The sequence below is a fragment of the Lithobates pipiens genome, unplaced genomic scaffold, assembly GCF_037356315.1.
Source record: "Lithobates pipiens isolate NorthernLeopardFrog02 unplaced genomic scaffold, aLitPip1_a1.2 Scaffold_22, whole genome shotgun sequence".
Classification (NCBI taxonomy): domain Eukaryota; kingdom Metazoa; phylum Chordata; class Amphibia; order Anura; family Ranidae; genus Lithobates; species Lithobates pipiens.
This window is the reverse complement of record NW_027507784.1, coordinates 12,676,180-12,701,851: the sequence shown is the minus strand read 5'-3', so window position 1 is coordinate 12,701,851 and position 25,672 is coordinate 12,676,180. Positions and strand designations below refer to the sequence as shown.

Sequence of the window (25,672 nt, the reverse complement as noted above, 5' to 3'; positions counted from 1 at the left end):
AGCCACAGGATATTTCTAATGCCTTTAGCGACTATTACTCTTCTCTTTACAATCTATCCAGTGATGTCAATACCCCCCAACCGACCGACCAAAATATTCACAATTTTCTATCCTCTGTTGATCTCCCAACTATAAATCAAGACCAATTAGAGGAACTCTCTCGACCATTCTCTACTGATGAAATTTTGAAAGCCATTCACTCACTACCGCTTCACAAATCCCCGGGAGAAGATGGCTACACTAACGAATTCTACAAATCATTTGCCTCAAATATTGCCCCCCATCTTACGGACCTCTTCAACTCTGCTGCCACCTCTGGTTCTTTACCGGTAGATATGTTGCGCTCCATCATTACCACTATCCCTAAACCGGAGAAAGACCCCACCTCCACAACTAATTACAGACCCATATCTCTCCTTAACACAGACGTAAAAGTATTTGCCAAGGTTATAGCCTCAAGACTGTTAGAATTTCTTCCCTCCCTTGTACACCCAGATCAAGTTGGTTTTATGCCAGACAGACAAGCCCCAGACGCCACTAGAAGAGTTCTTAACTTGATTCACCAGGTTGCCCAATCTCGAACGCCTTCTCTGCTGCTATCATTGGACGCAGGGAAGGCATTTGACAGGGTACATTGGGGATTCCTGAGAGAGGTATTGTCCAAATTCGGCATCACAGGCTGGTTTCAAACGGCCATTCTCTCACTGTACTCAAACCCATCAGCCAGAGTTTTGACCAATGGCACACTATCTAAACCCTTTGAGATCTCTTTTTTTTTTGTTTAATTAATCTTTATTGAAAAAAGAAGCATTTGAGTTATACATACAAGAAACATAATTTTCCAATTATAAAAAAATGTATGCATACCAGCAGGGAATATCGAGTTATCCTTTAAGAGAAAAGAAACATTGCATAGTGTCAAAGTCATAGCCATGGCTAACACACTAATTGTCCCTGATGGTCTACAGAGCTAACCCCTACCCCCCCCCCCCCCAACCCTGTACTTCGAACACATGCTGCTAGATCCAGTCAAATCTAATTAACAAAACAGTAGCGAAACGGCGAAGTGACTCAGGTACGAGAGTAAGGATCTTCCGGTAGCCTCCCAGACCCCACCAGGCCCAGGCTAGGTAAAATGCGACCTAGGTCCCATCCTACGGTATCTCGTCTAAAGAGTAACCAATGTCTCGCAGCCATGGATTTCAAAGCAACTTAAATTTTTTGAGATTATTTTGTCTGATGTACATTGCCCGTTCACACCAGATTGTGGAGTTTATGGCGTTTGTCCATGCTCGCAATACTGGAGGATTTTTTGCTTGCCAGTTCAGCGCAATCAAGCGTCTAGCCTGGTACAAGCACCTAAGTATGGATATTTTTGTTACAGCAGAAATTCTACCCGTTTCCATAATCCCTAGTAGGCAGAACCTAGCTTCGGGTTCCAAGATGGTATTAAAAATCCTATTAATTCTGCGTACAATATCTATCCAATATCGGTATAGTTTTGGGCACTTCCATACCATGTGGATTAGATCTCCTGGTGCTCCACATCTAGGGCACTCGCCATTAGACTTTCTATTTATCCTCCCCATTTTTTTAGGGGTGTAGTATGCCCTATATAGGAAAAGCTTATGAGACATGCGCTGCGATGGGGAGATAGACACCAGGTTCCCCTGTGCTAGGATCTCGTCCCATTGTTCCTGCTCAATTGGACCCAGATCATCCTCCCATCTTTTCCTACATTTATCCAGTGCCTCTCCATTCAAAACTTTGTCCTTGAGTTTTGTATATAGGCAAGAAATATGGCCCTTTGATTGTCCTTGCTCGAGAAGTCTCTGTATTAGGGGAATCTTCTTCCTCTCAATAACAAGTGTGCCATACTGCGAGTGTATCCCATGTCTCACTTGTAAATATATATAAAATGTTTTATTGGAGATACCAAATTCCTGGCGAAGGTCTTCGAAAGATTTTATAGTGTTCCCTTGATAGAGATGCACCAATCTTCTAATCCCTCTCTTCTCCCACTCAAGGGAGCGATCTATACTATTTAGTTCAGCTAGTTATCTATTGTTCCATAGGGGAGCATACTCTGTTACCCCCCCATAGTCCAAGAGTCGTTTAGCTAACTGCCATACTTTCCTTGCTAAAACGTTAGTGGGACAATTATAGGCAAATGAGTTAGCCTCCAGAACTTCAACTAAAATTCTATGGTATGCATTGTTAATCATCAGTTTATGATTCAGGTAGCTACCCTCCTCCAGTCCAGCCCCAGCTAAATGCTGGAGCTGGGCTGATAGGAAGTATGTTTTTAAATGTGGGATCGCCACTCCTCCCTTCTCCACGGGGAGTTGTAGCGTCCGCAGCCGAATCCGAGGCTGTCTCTTTTTCCATATTAATTCTCTAATTAATCCCTCCAGTCTGTCGAACCATTTCTGGTTGATCCAGACTGGTGAATTATGGAGGATGTACAGGATCTGTGGCTGCCAAATGATTTTTACAAGATTACAACGTCCCGCCACAGACATGGGGAGGCGACACCAGCTATTGACCTTCTGCTTCAGTTTTGCCAGTAATGGTACCAAATTCTCCTCAACATATCGATCTACATCTCTGGGAATCCAAACCCCCAGGTATTTCAGCTTGGGTACCACTTCTAATCCCTCAACTCTGGGCGATATTAACTCTTCGGACTCCATTAGTGGCATAAGGGCTGATTTACTCCAGTTAATAACCAAGCCTGACTGTTGCCCAAATTCCTCCATCAGCCGTACTACATTACTCAGAGTTGACTGCACATCGTCGACAAAAAATAAAACATCGTCTGCAAACAAAGCCAGCTTCTCCTCCTCCAGTCCGCACCGGAATCCCCGGATGTCAGGGTGTGATCTCGCCATCACAGCCAGGGGTTCCATCGCCAGCACGAACAAGAGGGGAGACAACGGGCATCCCTGCCTTGTTCCCCTTTCTAGACAAAACATGTCAGAAAATAGGGTCCCCATTTTGATCTTGGCCCTGGGTCCCCTGTATAATAATTTTACCCAGTTGATAAATTGGGAGCCAAAGCCAAAGCATTCCAATACACCCCAGAGATAGTCCCACTCCAGGCTGTCGAAAGCCTTAGTAGCATCCAAAGCTAGTATAGCACCTGGATTGTCACCATCTCTAGGTATTTGTAAATTTAAAAATACCCTCCTAATATTGGAATTAGTTGTTCTGCCCGGGATAAACCCGGACTGATCTGGATGGATTAATTTATGGATGCAACTATTTAGACGGATTGCTAAGGCCTTGGCTAAAATTTTTATATCTGAACATAGCAGAGATATCGGCCGGTACGACGATACCTCTTGCTGGTCCTTCCCCTCTTTAAGAATTAAAATAATATTGGCCTCCCGCATTGAAGCGGGGAGTTCCCCCGCCTCCAATGCATAGTTTAACGTTTCCAGTAACGCTGGAATCAGCTGTTCACTGTATCGCTTGTAGATTTCCACTGGGAGCCCATCGGGTCCAGGAGATTTATAGTTGGGCATGCTATTCATTGCAGATTTTAGTTCTTCCAAAGTAAGTGGTAAATCTAAGTTCAGCTTGTCCTGATCTGGAAGCACGGGGATATCTATTTGATGCAAAAAGTTAGTGGCCAGATCTTCACGACCCTGTACAGTTGATTTATATAAAGTTCTATAATAATCACCCAGTTCCGTCATAACCTCGGAGGGCCTAAATACAGTGTCGCCCTTCTGCGTTTTAATTGCCTGTATTACTGTAGGGGGGCTGTTGACACGGGTCAATAAGGAGAGGACTCGACCTACCTTCTCCCCTTCGCCAAAATAATATTGGTGTTGGAAAATACGTTGATTCTCCACTCTTTTTAAAAGTGCCATTTTGTATATCTGTTGGTTATCCTCCCAGGTTTGTTGTTTCCCCGGCGATGGGTCTTCTACAAACGCTCTCTCAGCCTGAATGACATCATTTCGAATTTTCCCTTCTTGGGTTCGAGATTCCCGTTTTGTTATTGCGATTTTCTGAATAAATATTCCTCTAAGAAAGGCTTTAAGGGAGTCCCAAACCATACCAGGAGCTGCTGTCCCTCTGTTAGCCTGAAGAAATTCCCCTATTTTATCCCCTAAGAGGTTAGATCCATCAATTAGTTCCAACCAAGCGGGGTTTATTCTCCACTCTCTCAGTGGGGCGCGCACTCCCGTATTCAAGGTTATAGCTAAAGGAGAATGGTCTGAGATCCCGCGTGCCCCGTATTCTATATCTATCACCACTCCAACTGCCTCATTGTTCCCCAAGCCCATGTCTATTCTTGATAGCGTCCGATGGGTACTAGAGAAACAGGAATACTGCCTGTCCTGGGGGTGTCGCATACGCCAGATGTCACTTAAACCAACTTCCAATAGAAGTTCATGTAATCGACCTGTTCTATTCCCAGCTGAGCAAGGGAACCTATCTAGGCGCTTATCTATAATTTCATTGAAGTTGCCAGCAATTATCCATGGAATGCCCATTTTACCCAGACTGAACATAAGAAATTTATCCATAACCTCTAATTTAAAGGGAGGGGGTATATAGATATTTTCTAAAATGTACTCTTGCCCAGCCACTAAGCAGTGCAAGAAAACAAATCTCCCCTCCTGATCTATCTGGGACTCTTTACATAGAAAATCCGTACCTTTCCATACTAACACACTCACCCCACGAGAGTACGACGAGTAAAAGGAGTGATAGTATGCCTGGAATTTACGGTCATGGAGCAGAGGGGCCGTGATTGGAGTTAGATGGGTTTCCTGAAGAAAAAGCAGGCCAGGTCCCCTTCCTTCCATCTCTAACATCACAGACCTACGTTTCTTAGGGTCTCCCAAGCCCCTCAGGTTCCACGAGGTTATATTCCACCTAGCCATGGGCCCCAGTAATATTCCTCTCACCCATCTGCTCCAGTGATTGATATACCCCTGGAGGGGGGAGGGTAGGGGGAGAGGGAACCGCTTCCTCTCCCCGTCGCCTCCCCCCTACTCAAACTGTCCCCCTTCGCCGCCTCATCACTCACAGCATGCGTTCGAAGACACCCCTCCCTCCTACCCCCCACCCAACCCTGCCCATTAGAGCCACCCCTAGGGGTCTCAATTGTAACCGGTATACCCGTGCCCCATTCAAAGGTGTCCGAGCTCACCAACCCCCCACATGATCATATCCCTCCCCGTCAAAAATGATTGTAAAATGAGATCATAATCTCTCCATAGTACCAAACCTGCCCTTCCTTTCCCTTTCCCCCCTTTCCCTCATTCCCCAAAAAAAAGAAAAGAAAAAAAGAAAAAAGGACTACATATAGATTCCCCCCCCCACCCCACGCCCCCAAATCCCACACTCCCAACTCAACTATAACACCTCATTACCCTTGTAAGTGTAAGGTTGTGTGAGCTATCTATTCGCCATATAATGTCACAGTGTACCATAAACCAAAGCATTATACCCCAACTTTAACCAATTTATTATATCGACTGAGTTCATCCATCTCACCCAAACGGCAGCCATTTGGCTCCCCATTCCTTCACCAAGATGGATTCACCAATTATTTCTAGTGATATACATACATAAAAACATAAAATTATATTTTCCCATGTAGGCCCCCCCCCCCAACCCCCGCCATCCCAACTCACCCCACCTGTGGCCGTGTCTATACCCACAAAGCATATCGGCCTATAGTGTTCACTTACTCATAGTGCATTAACCAATCCCACCCACTCAACTCGTCCATAGTACCTCGTTTACAGTTAACGATATAAGATTATATTATCTATAAATTCATCTTATCATATCACAGTGCTCTATAATCCATAGTGTTTTACCACATTTCTAATTGAATTATTGCGCCCTATTATTGCCCATCGCACCCAGTCAACGAGCAATAGCCTAGGACTCCCTAATCCTTCACCAAAATAAGTATATAAACAAAATTATTTCCACAGATGCAAGTATCAAAGTTTACCATCCCCCTTCCAACCCTCCCCACTCCCCCCTCATCCCACATTACACACACAAAAAAAAAAAAAAAAAAGGGGGAAAAAGAAAAAAAAAAAAAAAAAAAAGGGGAGAACTAGTACAGACCGACTCTAAGTGTCGTTAGAGGGCTCCCTTAAGATCCTCCAGCCAATTCATGGCCTCCTGCGGAGAGCTAAAAAAAATTGTTGAGCCCAGAGCAGACACACGGAGACGAGCTGGATACAATAAGGCATACATTATATTATGCGATTTTAAAGTGCGTTTAACGGGGATAAACTCCGCCCTCTGTTTTTGTAAGTCCGGTGAAAAATCTGGATAAAATGACACCCTAGACCCCTTATAGAAGATGTCTCCCAGTCCCCTAACCCTCCGCATCAAAATCGCTCGATCGTTGTAGTTAATAAATTTCAAAATCATTGGCCTACAGCGTCCCTCAGATAGATGAGATCTAGGAGGAACTCTGTAGGCTCTTTCGATGCTGGAGGTAGAGGAGAAGGAAACATCCCCCAATAATTCCTTGAACCAATTTTCCAAGAAAATTATGGGATCAGGACCCTCACTGCCCTCTGGCAGGCCAATTAGTCGCACATTATTCCTGCGGTTCTTGTTGTCCATATCATCAATTTTAGATGCCTGTGCGACAATTTGTTTCTGAAGTGTGGTTATTTTTTCCTGTAAAGGGAATAATTCATCTTCCACCGTGCTTAATCTTCCCTCTAAAGCGTCTATTCTATCGATGGTATTACTAAATAGTTGACTCATAGCGTGTAATTCGTTTTGGATATTACTCAATTGGCTGTCTAGCCCAGAGATAGAGTTCTTGCAGTCGTTGATTGCCATCAGTATCTCGCGCAGAGTCGGTTCCCAACCCCCCCCAGGTTTTTGGGGTACCCTGCTGTCCTCCTGGGGTAACTCGCCTACCCCGCCTCCTGGCAGCGGGGTACCAGAATCTGGTGGAAGGCAACCTGCACTCCTCCTGTCCCCGGCAGACCCCTGCATTTTAAATTGTCCCGGCGGGTGGTGTTGGGCTTTCCTACCTGGGGAGGATGCGTGTGCAAAACGCTCAAGCTTCGAAGCTGCAGAGGCTTGGTTCAGCTTTTCTTTAGCGGCACGCGTTTTTTGATTCCCCTCTCCATGAGGTATATCTTCTACCGCTCTTTTGCTAAGCATGGTAAGAAGCTCGTAAAGAAATCGCTAAACCGGCAGGGGGTAGAGGATAGTGCTGTAGCGTTTAGTGTTGCCAAGCCAATACTTCCCAGCAAGAGGCTCAATGTTTGAGAAAGAACCTGGGGGGGGGGGGACCGGACAACTCACCAAGCGCCAAACACACACTGCCAGGTCTCTCATTAATTATGTTTGTGAAGTAAACTCGCTTCAGCGGACAGTCATCAGGAACAAAACAGGCAGAAAAAAGCTGACGTTCCGAACAAACAGGGATTACCAATACAACTCTCCACTTTGTAATGTCAGGTAAGTCACAATCTCTGCCACCCAGGTGCTAACATCACATTAGATTCAATAGCGTTTCTCACCGCACTGCAGACAGGGTGTTTCTTTCAATGGAGCAGGCCGGTATCGCCGAGAGGATTGTTACCGTCCGGAGCCGTCATGAAGCTTTCGCGGCATGTCCTCGTGTGGAGTCTGGGCTTTCTCCTATCTGTGGGTCTCCGAGTGAACAGCGCAGTGGCGGAACTTTCCGAAAAGCTCTTCTCGGGAACAATCGGGAATCCCCGTCGATTTCCGCCAGTGTAAAGCGGTGAACAACGGCAAGCAGTGCACGCTACGAGGCCGCGCTCATTGCAAAGTTATAATAGAGGAAATCAGATAACTGCAGCTATATCCATCAGAGAGCGGCATTCCACACAACGCAGAGTAGAGGCAGGGAGCTCGGACACACACATGCTCCCACTCACTCACACCCAACTCCATCCGACCACACCCCAACCCTTTGAGATCTCTAATGGCACCCACCAAGGATGTCCGCTCTCCCCTCTCATTTTTGCCCTAATAATGGAACCCCTTGCGGCTAAAATCAGAGAGGGCAAGCGAGTCTCAGGAATTACACATAACGACATGGAACATAAAATCAGCCTCTTTGCTGATGATGTCATTTTAATGATCACAAACCCGACCATCTCCATGCCTGCACTCCAGGACATCATCGATCAATTTAGCTCTGCCTCCTTTTACAAACTTAACTCCTCTAAATCTCTAATCCTTCCACTTAACCTCTAATCCTTCCACTTAACCTATCACGTAGGCAACAATCTCTCCTAGAGAGTACTCTCCCCTACTCTTGGTCAAACAATTCCCTTCCGTATCTTGGAATAAACTTAGCCCCATCCATATCCCAACTTTATGATCTCAATTATCGTGCCCTCCAAAAACGACTGCCCCAACTATTAAATCAGCTTCGTACAACAGGCCTCTCGAAACTAGGTCGCATTGCGTCTTTTAAAATGCTAATCCTACCCAAACTACTTTATCTTTTCTGGACAGTAATCTTGCCAATTCCCCACTCCTTCTTTGCCACCATACAAACACAACTTTCCAGATTTGTGTGGGAAACTAAACCACCCAGATGCACTCAATATATCTTAACTAGGCAACATAGAAAAGGGGGTCCAACCTTCCCCATATTCAGAACTACTACAATGCTTCCGTTCTAGACCAACTATACTATTGGTGGCACCCGAACCCCAATAAGGCTTGGTCTATCTTAGAATCCTCGTCCTTCCGCCCAAACTCCCTAAGTGACTTCTCGCTACATCAGCAGGCTTTCCTCCCACTTCAAAATTTAAATCACCATCAATAATGGCCTCTTTAACAATCTGGATGAAACTCACACAGACGAAAATTTCAGACCAACCCTATCATACATTGCAAACTCCTCTCCGATCACTAATGTCACAAATACCAGACTTGAATCTACGAAACTGGACGACACGAAAAATAACTACTCTATCAGATCTTTATAACGCTAACCACATTCTGAAAACCTTTGCTAATCTCCAAACTGAATTTGGCCTCCCTCACACAGAAACCTTCACGTACATGAGGATCTCGCACCTTCTCCACCAATTTAAAATTTCTCCGGCGACAACTATTCCGGAGACAATACACAAATTTTACACTAACTCGACATATCCGAAACATGGTATATCGGTCATGTACTCTATTCTGAATGATAATCGGCCTTACTCGCAAATTCCGTCTCTCTCCAGATGGACAGAAGAACTAAACATTACGGTCACACCCGACATGTGGACACGTGCCTTTCGACATACCTACACAGCTTCCCACTGTTGCAATCATTGGGAATCATATCAAAAGACACTCCACAGATGGTATCTCACACCCTATCGTCTCTCTAAATTCTTCCCGGACCTTCCTTCTACATGTTGGAGGTCGTGTGGAAGTACCGGTACTATAGCGCACATCCTATGGTTTTGCAGATCCTTAAGCTCCTTCTGGAAACAAATTTTCGCTTCAATATCCTTTCTATCACTGATCCCAACATCCCCCAACCCCTCCCTGGCTCTACTACACCTTGGTGTTGACAAATTTCCGCCACACACAGGAGTAGTGATAATTCACCTTCTTCTTGCAGCAAAATTAAACATTACAAAACTTTGGAAAACCACTGATTCTCCATCTATCACGCATACGATCTCTGATCTAAACTTTCAATGCGAGATGGAAAGACTAATAGCTCGCAAAAATCTAAGTATGAAAAAGTTTTTATCTGATTGGCATGTATGGCTTACTCATCCGCATGTATGGCTTACTCATCCGAAATGTACTGTAACCACATAAGTTTCTTTCCTGCTTGTAATTCTTTGTCATTATTACTATGCGCCCGATTTATTCTCCTGTGTACCCAACCCTTCTGGTGTAACTAATATAATGTCTAGCTGATGCTCTCCTTCCCACACCCCTTTTCCCTCCGACTGGAGATATTGCATTAATATGTTACAATTCTAATGATCACCATTGAACCACATTTAGTTAGTCTGCATTGTGGACTGGTTTTGCGTGACTTAACCCTAGTTTGTATTCTTTGCCTCTGTTTGCTCTAGTCGGAACATCTGCTATGCTGTTTCAAGTGTTTATCTTGTTTACCTTATTGAAAATTAATAAAGAAATATTAAAAAAAAAAATGCTCTCTTATGGATATCAACACCAGAGCATTCTTTCTCCCACAGACACTGACTCTGGTCTTTTTTCATCCAGTGAAGACTCCTTCCATGGACACCAGGGAGGTTTTCTTCACTTGAACACACAATCACCATTGCATTTTTACTTCCCCACACACCTATGTCATGGCATTCTTCAGCCTACTGACCGCAAATGATAGGACTTTCTTCCATTCTCAAACATAAATTCAGCGGTATTGATCACCCCACTGACCATCTCCTAAAAGCAGCAATAATGGGTCAATTTTCCTCACACTAATGCCCTGTACACACAATAGGATTTTCCGACGATAAAATCCATGTTTTTTTTTTCCCGACGGATGTTGGCTCAAACTTATCTTGCATACACACAGTCGCACAAATCTTGGCCAAAATTCCGAACGTCCAGAACGCGGTGACGTACAGCCAGGGGCGGACTAACAACTTATGGGGCCATCGGGCAATAGGAGGTTATGGGGCCCTTGGGCAATAGAAGATTATGGGCCCCCTCCCGGGCAATAGAAGATTATGAGGCCCTTGGGCAATAGAAGATTATGGGTCCCCCGGGCAATAGGAGATTATGGGGCCACACAGTATACAAACACACACATACAGTATACACACACACAGACACACAGTATACACACAGAATACACACACACACACTGAAAAGGTACTGGAGAGGCGGGGCAGCTATAATCTTGGGATTTAAAAAAAAAAAAAAAACACAGATTTTTACTGTCCCTGGTTTTATTGAGTCTGGCAACCCTAATGGGGCCCCCTAGTGGCATGGGGCCCTTGGGCAGTGCCGGAGTGCCCCAACGGTCAGTCCGCCCTTGCGTACATGTACGATGTGCCGAGGAAAATGAAGTTCAATAGGCAGTGCGGCTCGTCTGCTTGATTCCGAGCATGCGTGGCATTTTGCGCGTCGTAATTGTGTACACACCATCCGAATTTCCGACAACGGAAATAAATGAAACCTATAACTGAACTATAATAACTGAAACCTATCAAAACATAAGCAGATGCAGGCAAATATGACTCTAACACCACCCTATCTTCCTATATATAGTTTTACTCACTAAATCCTTTTTTTATTTATTTTTTCCTCCCCCCCCCCCCCATTTTTTCCTATATCACCCCTAATTATGACATACAAAACTTAAAGGGACACTAAAGGTTACATTTTTATTTATTTAAAAGGACAAACATGTCATACTTACCTCCACTGTGCAGCTTGTTTTTCACAGAGTGGCCCTGAATGGCATTTTTTTTGGGGGTCCCCCGGCGGCCCTCCTAGCTCCTCCTTTGACAGCACAGGGATTTTGTGTGTTTGCACACACAAGTCCCCATGCTGGCGCTGGTGCACGTGATCGGGGACATCAGGTCCCCCACTGTGCAGCACCGGGCGGGTGCGCCCTCTGGTGGCCAAAAAAGGGTAGGACGTACCCGTATGGGATTTCGCCTAGGAGAGCCGTTGTGCCGCAGTATATCTGCGTTACACGGTCGGCAAGTGGTTTACTTGTGTTTTAAGTTTAACTGAAATGTATGTGGCGCTTTCATCCTCTTTGCTTGAAGATTATATCTTAAGGACCTAGTTTACAGCAATGGCACACTTAGGAGCTGCTACTTCAAGCATCGCCACACCAAATCTGGACACTTACCAAAGTTAAAGACCAGCACCCCAACACAACATTTCTGTACTTTTGCTATATAGGCAGGCATCTCCATTTACCTGCATTTAGTTTCTGACATCTTACATAGTCTTGGTGAGACCCCTTTCACACTGAGGACATTTTACAGGCGCTATAGCATTCAAAATAGCGCCTGCAATCCACCCTCAAACAGCTGCTCCATTGTCTCCAGTGTGAAAGCCCAAGTGATTTCTTTCACACTGGAGCGGTGCGCTGGCAGGGCATCAGGAAAAGTCCTGCCAGCAGCTTGTTTGGAGCGGTGAACGGAGCGGTGTGTTTATCGCTCCTCCATCGCTGCTCCCTATGGAATCAATGGACACATACATACATACATATATATATATATATATATATATATATATATATGTATGTATGTGTCCATTGATTCCATAGGGAGCAGCACTTGGGCTTTCACACTGGAGCAGTGCACTGGCAGGGCATCAGGAAAAGTCCTGCCAACAGCTTGTTTGGAGCGGTGAACGGAGCGGTGTGTTTACCGCTCCTCCATCGCTGCTCCCTATGGAATCAATGGGGCAGCGCGGCTATACCGCCGCTAATGCGGTGCATTGCAGGCAGTTTTAAAGCTTTCTCGGCTGCTAGCGGGGTTTAAAAGCTCCCTGCTAGTGGCCGAAATGTGCCGCAAATCAGACGGTAAAAAACATCGCTAAAAATAGTGGCGTTTTACCGCCGATGCTATGGGCGGCACAGTGTGAAAGGGGTCTTAGATTTAAATAAGTGCATTTTTTTTTAAATGATTGGATTCATTAATAATACCATGTTACTTGTCATCATATATTCTGTATGTTGCACTTCTGTGTTGATTAATTATACTATTTTTAAATAACTCACCATCTTGAATTTCTTTTCTTGACTTTGGGGATTCTTCTGGAGATTCTTCTGGAATAACACTGAAAAAAAAAAAAAAAGGACAAGATATTTCACTGCAAGAACCCAAACTCATTTATTAAAGGGGTTGTAAAGCTTCGTTTTTTTATTTTCTAAATAGGTTCCTTTAAGCTAGTGCATTGTTGGTTCACTTACATTTTCCTTCGATTTCCCTTTTAAATGTTTTTTTTTCTTTTATCTGAATTTCTCACTTCCTGTTTCTCCTCAGTAAACTTCTCACCATCATCCGAGCGGTGTTTAGTCAGCCAGAACAGCTTACTGAGGAGGAACAGGAAGTGAGAAATTCAGACAAAGAAAAAAAAATACTTAGAAGGGAAATCGAAGGAAAAGGTAAGTGAACCAACAATGCACTAGCTTAAAGGAACCTATTTAGAAAATAAAAACGACCCTTTAATTGGGTGATTTATACAAGTAAAAAATATAAAGTTACTGCAATTCATGACATAAATATATATATATATATATATATATATATATATATATATATATATATATATATATATATATATATATATCATGGAAATAAAAAAATTATTAACAAAACACATTCAGTATACCTCCCAATCAATGCACATCTTCTCAATCATTTGAAAGAAAGCACCCGGCTATGAGTGTAATGATATGTACAAACATTCAAAATAAGGAGCATTGAAGGATTAAAGGTTTGATGAATCAGTGTTTAAAAAAAACAATACAGTATGTTGTAATGATTAATAAATTGTTTATAAAAATGTGGCAAAGAACAGTAAAGAACGTATTGAAAACTGTGTGCAACATTGTCTGATTAAGGAATCGTTCAGGGTTTAATTTGCAGTGGGTTTGTGAATCCTGTTATGCCGCGTATACACGATCGGAATTTCGGGCCAGAAAAAGACCAATGAGAGCTTTTCATCAGAAAATGCGACCGTGTGTACGCTCCTTCGGAATTTAGCTGTCTGAATTTCCGCCAGCCAAAAATTGATAGCATGTTCTCAATTTTCCAGATGGAAAAACGAATTCCGATCGTGCGTATGCAATTCCGACACGCCAAAAATCACGCATGTTCAGATTCAACTACGAGACGGAAGCTATTGGCTACTGGCTATTGAACTTCCTTTTTCTAGTCCCGTCGTACACGCTGTACGTCACCGCGTTCTAAGCGGAATCGGAATTTGGTGTGACCGTGTGTAGACAAGACAGCTTGAGTGGGAAAACCATCAGAGCTTTTTCCAACGAGAATTGCGATCGTGTGTACGCGGCATAAGGAACTTGGTAAGCACACACTTACCAGCGAATCCCACTGAAATCTATGGGGAGTGAATCTCGTTAGAAGTATGCCGGTTATTTTCAGAGCTATAACGATTGTCATAAAAGGTCAACACACATGCGCCAAAGAGTGGTTTCATCAATGCACAGATGTGCTGTATGTTTGTTATGCAAAATCCAATACAACGGGGATTCACAGTTATCTTGAAGCTATTTCTATTAAAACCAGCCTTGGGGATTTTGGCAGTTTGCAGAATTAAAAACAAGCCAATGGCAATCGTTTTAATAGAAATGGAAGGAAGAGAAAAAAAATTCATTCACAAAGCCATAAGACAGAAGTCACTCACCCGGAGCCTAGATCCATTTCAAGAGATCCCAAAGACCATGGCCAGTGAAGGTGGGCCCACACTATCTTCGTGTAGCACTGACCCCCGAAGGAGCTGCTGGTTTTTATTGGGCTTACCGTTACCTCACCTGCTCGCTTCTCCGTCTCAGGGGTCCCATTGGAAAGTAACCCAAAAGCATGTTGGGTGGCACTGTGGTGTAGTGGTCAGCACTCTCACCTAGCTGTAAAAAGGATCACTGGTTCAAATCCCAACCACAACACTACCTGCCTGCAGTTTGCATGTTCTCCCTGCGTGGGTTTCCTCCCACACTCCAAACACATGCAGGTAGGTTAATTGGCTTCTGTCCAAAATTGGCCCTAGTATATGAATGGGGACCTTGGATTGTGGGCTCCCTGAGGGTAGGGACTGATGTGAGGGTGCATTGTACAGGGATAGGGACAATTGTAGACACTCACTCAGAATGGACTGGATGGACTGGTGTCTTTATTCAATCTTATTAACTAATGTTATCTCCGACACTTAGTCCTTTTCTTCAAGATTTATTTGGGATAAACACAAAGTCTTTTAATAGAGGGTCAAAGGGTTAAGGGGAGTTCAGGCAACTGGTAATAGCGGGTTAGAGATATTGTTCAGATCCAGAGGACAAACAGCTCCACAGACTGGATCCAGCAATCACCGGATAGGCCCCTCTCTCTGGCCTAGCAGCCAGTAGGACGCTCAAACAAAGTCTCTGCCACAGACTTGTCAATTGAACTGAAACTTCTTGAGAAATTGAAAGAACTTTTCATACAGTACCAGTTTCCTTTCAGCCGACCTGGCAATACAGTATGGTTATTGACCCGGGTTGTATCCTCCAATTAGGTCTCCAGGCTCCTCCAGAGATACCAGCCTTGTCAGTATCAGTGCTCAGACCATACGCCGCACACTACATCAAATTAGTCTGCATGGCTGTCGTCCCAGAAGGAAGCCTCTTCTAAAGATGATGCACAAGAAAGTCTGCAAACAGTTTGCTGAAGACAAGCAGACTAAGGAGATGGATTACTGGAACCATGTCCTGTGGTCTGATGAGACCAAGATAAAGGTATTTGGTGTCAGATGGTGACAAGCGTGTGTGGGGGCAACCAGGTGAGGAGGACAAAGACAAGTGTGTCTTGTCTACAGTCAGGCATGGTGGTGGGAGTGTCATGGTCTGAGGCTGCATGAGTGCTGCCGGCACTGGGGGGGCTACAGATCATTGAGGGGACCATGAATGCCAACATGTACTGTGACATACTGAAGCAGAGCATGATCCCCTCCCTTCAGAGACTGGGCCGCATGGCAGTATTCCAACATGATAACCACCCCAAACAGACCTCCTTGCTAAAGAAGCTGAGGGTAAAGGTGATGGACTGGCCAAGCATGTCTCCAGACCTAAACCCTATTGATCATCTGTGGGACATCCTCAAATGGAAGGTGGAGGAGCGCAAGGTCTCTAACATCCACCAGCTCTGTGATGTCATCATGGGGGAGGGGAAGAGGACTCCAGTGGCAACTTGTGAAGCTCTGGTGACCTCCATGCCCAAGAGGGTTAAGGCAGTGCTGAGAAATAATAGTGGCCACACAAAATATTGACACTTTTGGCCCAATTTGGACATTTTCACTTAGGGGTGTACTGACTTTTGTTGCCAGCAGTTTCGACATTAATGGCTGTGTGTTGAGTTATTTTGAGGGGACAGGAAATTTACACTGTTATACAAGCTGTACACTCACTACTTTACATTGTAGACAAGTGTCATTTCTTCAGTGTTGTCACAGAAAGAGTTACAATGAAGGGCCCCGACAGCCCCACCCTTACATCACAGTCCATAGCGTTCCCCTTTATATCGCAGTCTGCAGCGTTCCCCTTTACATCAGAGCTCTCCCTTATATCACAGTCTGTAGCATTCTTCTTTATGTCAGGATCTGCAAAGTTCCCCCTTACATCAGATTCCATAATTCCCCTTTACATCACAGTCCACAAAATTCCCCCTTCAATGAGAGTCTGCAGGGTTCCCCCTTACAGTGTACCCTGATAAAGAGGAGAGCTCTGTGGATCCTGATGTAAAGGGGAACTCTGATGTAAAGGGAAATGTGGCAGACCATGATGTAAAGGGTAACGCTGTCGAATCTGATGTAAGCGGGGCTCTGGTGACCATGGTCCCAGCATGGTCCGCAGCATTCCCCTTTACATCAGAGTTCCCCTTTACATCAGGGTCTGCAGAGTTCTCCCTTGCACTGGGGGAATCCTTCAGACTTTGATGTAAAGCGTATGACATGGAAGGGGGACTCTGGTGACCACAGTGACCCCCCATAGACTCTGTGTGTGTCTTGGCTTGGGCTGTCAAACTGACCTCACCTCCTCCATTGCTCGGGTGCAGGACAGGTTCGGGCAGACCTTGTCTTTGATCTGTGATCCTCTTCTCTTCTCCTCCCGGCTCTCCCACTCCCCCTCTTCATATCACCCGCCCATTCAGTGTAGTTTATCTCATTCACAAATAACATTTGTCCCACAGTTGTGGGTTTTGGGCGCCATTTTGTTGAAGACCAACTCCACTCTGTGTATATGGGCAAACTTCAACAAAATGGTGCTGGCAATGGAGACATTAGCTTGGCAAGGGGGTGGGGTCCAGCTGATGGAGAGCTGAGGGGGAGATGTCCCATCCAGTCCAGGATGGGGGGTTGACATATCCTGCTCCTCCTTGAAACATCACCACATGGCCCCCCCACCCCCCGAGTCTGTCCAAACCCGTCCTGGGCCCCTCCCACATTGGCGAAACGGCAGGGCCCAGTCGCGGGGGCCACTGTTGCGACCGTGATCATTCCGCCACAGGAACGCAGATCTTCTACTGCGTGAAGGGGGTGTGTGGCTTTCCTCCAATCAGCTCTCACATACTGTAACTGCAGTCTCTCTGACCCCTCCGCTGTGCTGCTGATGGATGAAGAAAGATCTTTAACACGATCTATCTTTTTAACCACCTCAGCCCCGGAAGAATTGACCCCCTTCCTGACCAGAGCACTTTTTGCAACTCCACACTGCTTCGCTTTAACTGACAATTGCGCGGTCGTGCGACGTGGCTCCCAAACAAAATTAACGTCTTTTTTTCCTCACAAATAGAGCTTTCTTTTGGTGGTATTTGATCACCCCTGCAGTTTTTATTTTTTGCGATATAAACAAAAATATAGCGACAATTAAAAAAATATATATATTTTTTAACTTTTTACTATAATAAATATCCCCAAAAAATATATAAAAATTTTTTGGTAAAGCGTTTATTGGTTGATTTGCGCAAACGTTATAGCATCTACAAAATAGGGGATAGTTTTATGGCATTATTATTAATAATTTTTTTTTTTTTTACTAGTAATGGCGGCGATCAGCAATTTTTATTGTGACTGCGACATCATGGCGGACACATCGGACAATTTTGACACATTTTTGGGACCATTGGCAGTAATACAGTGGTCAATGCTAAAAAATTGCATTGATTACTGTAAAAATGTCACTGGCAGTGAAGGGTTTAACCACTAGGTGGTGATGTAGGGGGTTAAGTGTGTCCTAGGTAGTGATTCTAACTGTGGGGGGAGGGGCTGTGTGTGACATGTCACTGATCACCGCTCTCAATTACAGGGAGCTGTGATCAGTGTCACTAGGCAGAACGAATGGGGAAATGCTTGTTTATATCAGCATCTCACTGTTCTTCTTCTCCGTGAGACGATCGCGGGTATCCCCGCGGACATTGAGTCCATGGGACCCGTGATCACGGTCCTGGAGCTCCCAGCGGGCGCGTTCACACGCCGCCTCTTAAAGGGCCATGTATAGGTACGTTAATCTGCCTGTATGTGCCCTTCTGCTGCAGTATATCTGCGTGAGGCGGTCGGGAAGCGCTTAAAGGGGTATTGGCAAGAGTATACTTCAGATATACATGTAAAGCTTATGTAGGAGGATTTGTTTCATCTCTCTGTGTCATCTGAGGCTGTTCACGTCACTGGGTATATGTGACTGTTTACATCCACTTTAAAGTGGCTGTAAACCCTTTACAACCACTTTAACCTACAGGTAAGCCTAGATTAAGGATTACCTGTAGGTGCTTGAAATATCTCACAGACCTACACGGTCTAGGATATATTTGCAAATCCGCGTACGGCTATTTCTTCTGCGCATGCGCTGGAGTTAGAAAGGGCATGCTGTGCCGTTTCTAGCTCGGGTCATGCCGTTAAAGGCAGCTCCCGTGCGCATGTGCGGGAGTGACGTCATGTGACGTCACTAGACTCTGGCCTGTCACAGAGTCAGAGATCGTGGCCCTGGAAGGAAGAGGGGTGAAGAATGGACGCTCGCTACTAGCGAGGAAGACTGTTACATCTTGGCTTCTCCTGCAGGTAAGTATCACGTAATGCGATACTATGCGATGCGATGCATAGTAGCCCATTATGTTTTACCTTTGCAGGGAAACAAAGAGGAAGTAACACTCTCCAGGGTTTACTTCCTCTTTAACCACTACAGATCCGCGCTATTGCCAAATGACGGCATCAGCGCGGACCTACATTTCCGGGACGACGTCTATTGACGTCGCCCCGGATACGAGCGGCCTGCGCGCCCCCTGAGGGGCGCGCGCGGCGCGCTCTGTGATCGGCGAGTCCGTGAGACTCGCCTGATCACCGATCCGTGCAAGGGGTCGATCCCGACCCCTTATCACGTGATCAGCTGTCAGCCAATGACAGCTGATCATGTGATAGAACGGAGCCGGTAATCGGCTATTATTCCTCCTCGCGCTGACAGCGCGAGGAGAGAAAAAAAAAGCCGATCACCGGCGGCCGTGATCGGGACATCAGTCCCGATCACGGCCAGCAATACAGCTGACCACCTGCCCCCTGCCAGTGCCCACCTGCCCACCGCCGTGCCATCCTGAATAAAAGTAAGTGCCCCCCATCAGTGCCCCCATCAGTGCCCATAGTGCCCACAGTGCCACCTACAGTGCCACCCACAATGCCACCCACAGTGCCATCCAGCAGTGCCACCAACAGTGCCACCCACAGTGCCCACAATCTGCCTCAAAGGTGCTGCGACCCAGTGCCGCCCATCAGTGCCCAGCAGTGCCGCCCATCAGTGCCCAGCAGTGCCGCCCATCAGTGCCCAGCAGTGCCACCTATCAGAGCCACCTATCAGTGCCACCTATCAGTGCCCATCAGTCCCATCTATCAGTGGTACCTATCAGTGCCCATCCGTGCCACCCATCCATGCCACTTATCCGTGCCACCCATCCATGCCATCTTATCTGTGCCCATCTTTGCCCATCAGTGCCGCCTTATCTGTGCCCATCGGTGCCGCCTTATCTGTGCCTATTAGTGCCGCCTTAACTATGCCTATCAGTGCCCACCAGTGCAGCCTATCAGTGCCCACCAATGCAGCCCATCAGTGCCCACCAATGCAGCCCATCAGTGCCCACCAATGCAGCCATCAGTACCGCCTAATCAGCGCACTTCAATGAAGGAGAAAAATGACCTGTTTGCAAAATTTTATAACAAACTATTAAAACATGATTTATTTATTTATTTTTTTTTGCATCTTTTTTTGTTTGTTTAGCAAAAAATAAAACTTCGAGCTGTAACTAAATACCACCAAAAGAAAGCTCTATTTGTGGGAAAAAAATGATAAAAATTTCATTTGGGTACAGTGTTGTATGCCCGCGCAATTGTCATTCAAAGTGCATCAGCGCTGAAAGCTGAAAATTGGTCTGGGACTGAGGGGGGTTTAAGTGCCCAGTAAGCAAGTGGTTAACCGGTTCCCGACCAGCGCACGCCGATGTACGTCGGCAGAATGGCACAGGCAGGCAAATGGGCGTACCTGTACGTCCCTTTAAATTTACCGACGGCACGATCGCGTGCTGGTCGGGACCCCCATGAGTCCGGTCGCGGGTCCCGCGGACTCGATCGCCGCGGGCATACCCGCGATCGTCTCACGGGGAGCTGAACGGAGAGATGCCGTAGTAAACAGCATCTCCCCGTTCTGCCTAGCAACTAGTGACGCGGATCTCTGCTCCATGTGATTGGAGCAGAGATCAGTGTTCACTAAATTAAAGCCCAGCCCCCAACAGTTAGCAACACACCCCTAGGAACACTTAACCCCTACACTGCCACCCACTGGTTAACCCCTTCACTGCCAGTGTCATTTACACAGGAATCACTGCATTTATATAGCACTGATTGCTGTATAAATGACAATGGTCCCAAAAATGTGTCAAAAATGTCTGATGTGTCCGCCATAATGTCGCAGTCACAATAAAAATTGCTGATCGCCGCCATTACTAGTAAAAAAAAAATATTTATAAAAATGCCATAAAACTATCCCTTATTTTGTAAACGCTATAACTTTTGCGCAAACCAATCAATAATCGCTTATTGTGATTTTTTTTTACCAAAAATATGTAGAAGAATACGCATCGGCCTAAACTGAGGAAAAAAATGTTTTTTATATATTTTTGGGGGATATTTATTATAACAAAATGTAAGAAATAATGCGTTTTTTCAAAATTGTCGCTCTATTTTTGTTTATAGCGCAAAAAATAAAAACCGCAGGGGTGATCAAATACCACCAAAGGAAAGCTCTATTTGTGGGAAAAAAAGGACGTCAATTTTGTTTGGGAGCCACGTCGCATGACCGCGCAATTGTCTGTTAAAGCGACACAGTTTCCCGATTCGCAAAAAGTGGTCTGGTCTTTGGTCAGCAAAATGGTCTGGGGCTGAAGTGGTTAATGGAACACAAATTTTAAAGAAGATTAAAAATTGGCCAGCAGCAAACCTGTATAGACAGGAGTACAAAACCTTTACCAGGTAAATCAGCTCTCATAGGTGTAATTCATCTTCACGCTTAGACATTTGCCTGGAAATTACTATATCTATGTTACAATCTTGTACTCACTCACCTGGGTGCGGTGTTTTCAGAAGATGTATGCTCTTCTTCACCAGAAAAATCTACACAGAGTACATCTGATGCCATTTCTACATCCATCTCACTGTCACTATCAACGAGGTCCTTGACATTTTGCAGGGGTTCTCTCTGCGAGGAGGTGTAAAGGTCAGGCTCAGCTTTGGGTTCCTCGGAGGAGGAGTCACATTCTGGGTGTAGAACGCTTTCTTGTGGACTTGCTTTGTATGTGTCAGAGTTGGTTTGCTGATGTGGAACATCTTCAGATTCCTCATTTTGGTCTTCTTCACAAGTGTCATTCTGTGATGTGACTTCGGAGTCATCAGGAATTGGGTCACATGGTGGGATGTTTTGTTCTTCCATCTCATCATCTGGAGTTGGATGGAACATGCCCTATAGCATCGAGATTTTGGTTAAGATATAAACCGTTTTAAGCCAAATAAACCGTTGACACAAAATGACTACATTAACCCTTTTGCTGCCAGGTCCGTACTTCGTATGACGAATGAAGAAAGATCTTTAACACGATCTACCTTTTTAACCACTTCAGCGCCAGAAGAATACATGGATACATGGATACATGGCGGGAGTTTGCGTGGGAGGAACTTTTATGGGGGATTTTACGGAAGCGATCAAACAGCAGCGCAGCCACCCAAATGCTGCCTTTTGACAGGCAGGAATCTGCTTGTAAGATTTACATGCAATCCCAGTGGTGGTAGCCACTGGAAATGTGTGTATTTAGACAAATTTCCCTTGGCTACCACCACCGGGATTGCGTGTAAATCTTACAAGCAGATTCCTGCCTGTCAGAAGGTAGCATTCATGTTACATCCTTATTTGATCATACAGCAGCGCAGCCACCAGAATGCTACCTTCTGACAGGCGGGAATCTGCTTGTAAGATTTACACGCAATCCCGGTGGTGGTAGCCAAGGGAAATTTGTCTAAATACACGCATTTCCAGTGGCTACCAACACTGGGATTGCATGTAAATCTTACAAGCAGATTCCTGCCTATCAGAAGGCAGCATTCGGGTGGCTGCGCTGCTGTATGATCGCTTCCATAAATCCCTCATAAAAGTGCCCCCCACGCAAACTCCCGCCATGTATCCTGGGCTCCATTGCCCATCTGCAGGCTCACAACTGACATAGCCGATGGCGCTGGTGCTGGGTAGGGGGGAGGGAGCTGTGCAGACACCTGTCCTCTCTTCAATAGACATGTGCAGAATTGGGAAAATGTGTTTCGTTTTGGATAAATTCGTTATTAATTCCGTTTTGTTGATTCGTTTTGGAATTTGTTTCATTTTGTGTATTAATTTTTGAATGAATTCCAAATTTTCTGAAGTATTTGAATTTGTATCGGGTAAAAAATGGTCAACCATTTAAAATTTTGTGTGAAGAACAGCTGGCCCGCCCAGTCCTTAACAACCAATGACTCATCAGCTGTCAACGGGCTTGGCCGGCGACAGCAGCGGAATGTAAATAGAATTGCCGGTGTCTTGTCAAATAGCGTCCTCCATCAGATAGTGTCCCCTGCGTACTGCGCATGCGCAGTACACAGGAACACAGATTCCGAAAATTGCCGAGGATGAACGGCGCCTGCGCCGTGAGTCCAGGTTCTCTCCCCACTATCCAAGTGGACATAGAGTTAGAATAAAAAAGAGCCGAGCGAGGCCGAGCCCGAAGCGTGGCGAGCGAAGCTCGCCCGCGAGGGGCCCTCTAAAATTCACAACCCTATGTCTGCTTGGATGTTGGGGCTACCACCTCCACTCACGGCGCAGGCACCGTTCAGCTTCGGAGGTTTTCCGAAGCGTCGTCTGCTCCGTACTGCGCATGCGCAGTACGGAGTGGACACTATGTGATGCCCGGACTCTATACGCCAGAACACCGGCAAATAAAAATTCAGAAAGAAAAGAGCGCGCCCCGTCCTCAATCCATACCAGGACCTTCGGCTCTGGTATGGATTTTGAGGGGAACCCCAAGCCAAAATTGTCAAAAATCCATGCCAAACCCTTCTCCGTGAATGCAGCCCAGCAGGCCAGAAAAGGGGATGGGGACAAGCAAGCGCCCCCCCCCCCCTCCTGAACCATACCAGGCCACATGCCCTCAATATGGGGGGGTGAATGAATCAACAAGGGGACATGCTGGCTCGATGATGGGAGGGGTCACCGGGTGAGGTCATCAGGTTGCCCTGCCCCTTAGTTATTGAAGAACTGTCAGACAGCGGGGGTGTCAGAAGGTGGGAGCCTTCATTGGGTCCAGAGCTTTTTTTTTCTTTTTTTGGGTTGGCGGCTGGCGTTCTTTATGATTGATGTTGGATCTATTTTGAGAGACATTTATTATTTCTTTATTTAATAAAGGGCTTGTCAAAAACTGCCTCCTGTCTTTTTTTTATGCTACACTTTTTTGGTGGAAGAGTACGGGGCACTATGAACGCTATACTCATTCATGTGAAGAGAGGGGATCTGAGGGCCCCCTTGTTAAAGGGTGTTTCTAGATTCCAATAAGTCACTCCCGCAACTACAAGGCCAGGGTTGTAGGGAAGAGCCCCTTGTCCCCATCAACATAGGGACAAGGTGCTTTAGGGGGGTCATGTGGCCTGGTTTAGTTCAGGATGGGGATGCTTGCTCGTTCCCCCCCTTTTCCTGGCCTGCCAGACTGCATACGCAGATAAGGGTCTGGAATGGTATTTGTAGGGGACTCCACGCCAAAAAATTTGAAGTGGGGTTCCTCTTAAAATCCATTGGGGTCTGGTATGGATTGCGGGGACTCTACGCAGTTTTTTTTTTTCAGAATTGTTATTTGCGGGCAACTCTGTTTATCTACAGCTGTCGGCGAGTCATCAGTTGTTAAGAATGCGGTGACCAGCTTCCCGGGCCACTCCAAAACAACCAGCTATTCTTCACACAGAATCTGAATCCAAATTTCAATCATTTAGAAAATTTGGAATTTGTTAGAGAACTAATATACAAAACTAATTTCAATGAAATTCATTACTATTTCATCCGAATTTCTGAACAACCAAAAATGTATCCAAATTTATATTCAGACCAAAACGAATTGCACGTGTCTACTCTCCATCCCTCCTTGTTGCTGACCCGGAAAGCAACATTTTTTTAATGTCATTTTGGGGTCAGCCTCTCAATGTTCCCGGCCACTAGGGATGGTCGAACAGTTTGGCCAGAGCATGAGTTCAGGCCGAACATTCGCCAAACACCCGAATTTTCAGGTTTGCCCCGACGAACACCCTGCAACGCACTGATGTCAGAAGGGGGGGGGGCAGGATCTGGGGGCTCCCTTGTTAGAGGGGGCTTCCAGATTCCGATAAGCCCAGGGTTGTCGGAAACCCCATCAACATGGGGAAAAGGTGCTTTGGAGTGGAGCCCCCCCCCCAACCAAAACCCCCACCCTCCTTTGTTGAGGGCATGTGGCCTGGTATGGTTCTGGGGGAGGGGGGGGCGCTCGCTCATCCTCTCCCCTTTCCTGATCTGCTGGGTTGCATGCTTGGATAAGGGTCTGGTATGGACTTTGGGGGGGACCCCCACACCATTTTTTTTTTGGTGTGGGGTCCCCCTTAAAATCCATACTAGACACAAAGGTTCTGGTATGTGTTTTGGAAAATCTTATGAAGGTGTATTAGATGTATTTTAATATGTATTGAGTCCCCCCAGTGTTCGTTCTCCCCCAGCCCACTCTAAAGAGCTGACTGGGGCAGACTGACGCTGGTTGAGACGTGTTAGGTAGTGGAAAACTTCCTGTTGTTTGGAGGGAGAGGTGTTTACGGAGTGAGGACATGTCCGCCAGCGAAGGGCCCCTGTGCAATGCACGGAATGATCAGTTATTATATATATTCATTTATGCTGTGGTGTTACATCCTTATTTGGTCATTTCCTGATTAAAGTGGTTGTATACTCAATTTTTTAACTTTTACCTACAGGAAAGCCTATAATAAGACTTACTATAATAAGGCTTACCTGTAGGTAAAAAAAATATCTCCTAAACCTGTACGGTTTAGGAGATATTCCCCTCGGTATGCGCCGCTGACTGCAGCGGCGCATGCGCACAAGGGGATTCTCGGCCTGAAAATCCGGCAGTGGCCGACCGGCCGGAATGAAATCTCCCGCGCACATGTGCGCGGGAGTGACGATATCGCGGCTCCGGCCACTCACAGCGCCGGAGCCGCGATACCCGGAAGAAACGCTGAGGGAGCATGTCGGCTCCCTCGGCGTGGATCGGGCCAGATGTCGGGGCCTCGTTCTAAGGTAAGTATTTCATAATGAGCTAGTATGCGGTGCATACTAGCTCATTATGCCTTTTGCTTTGCAGGTTTAAAAAATAATAATAATAAATTTGCGGGTTTACTACCG

At 45.8% G+C, this 25,672-nt stretch overlaps 1 protein-coding gene across 2 annotated transcripts in view; it reads right to left on the bottom strand.

Annotated features, from left to right (window-relative positions):
* The window catches only part of LOC144000392 (interferon-induced very large GTPase 1-like), a 41,287-nt gene that overhangs the window by 12,955 nt on the left and 2,660 nt on the right, over positions 1-25,672 (bottom strand). For both annotated transcript variants that reach the window (XM_077494200.1, XM_077494201.1), the window contains exons 2-3: positions 21,306-21,700; positions 12,719-12,777 (exon numbers count right to left, since the gene is read on the bottom strand). In XM_077494200.1, coding sequence (XP_077350326.1) covers positions 12,719-12,777; positions 21,306-21,697 — 451 coding nt within the window. In that variant the 5' untranslated portion in view covers positions 21,698-21,700. The remainder of the gene's footprint in view (positions 1-12,718; positions 12,778-21,305; positions 21,701-25,672) is intronic.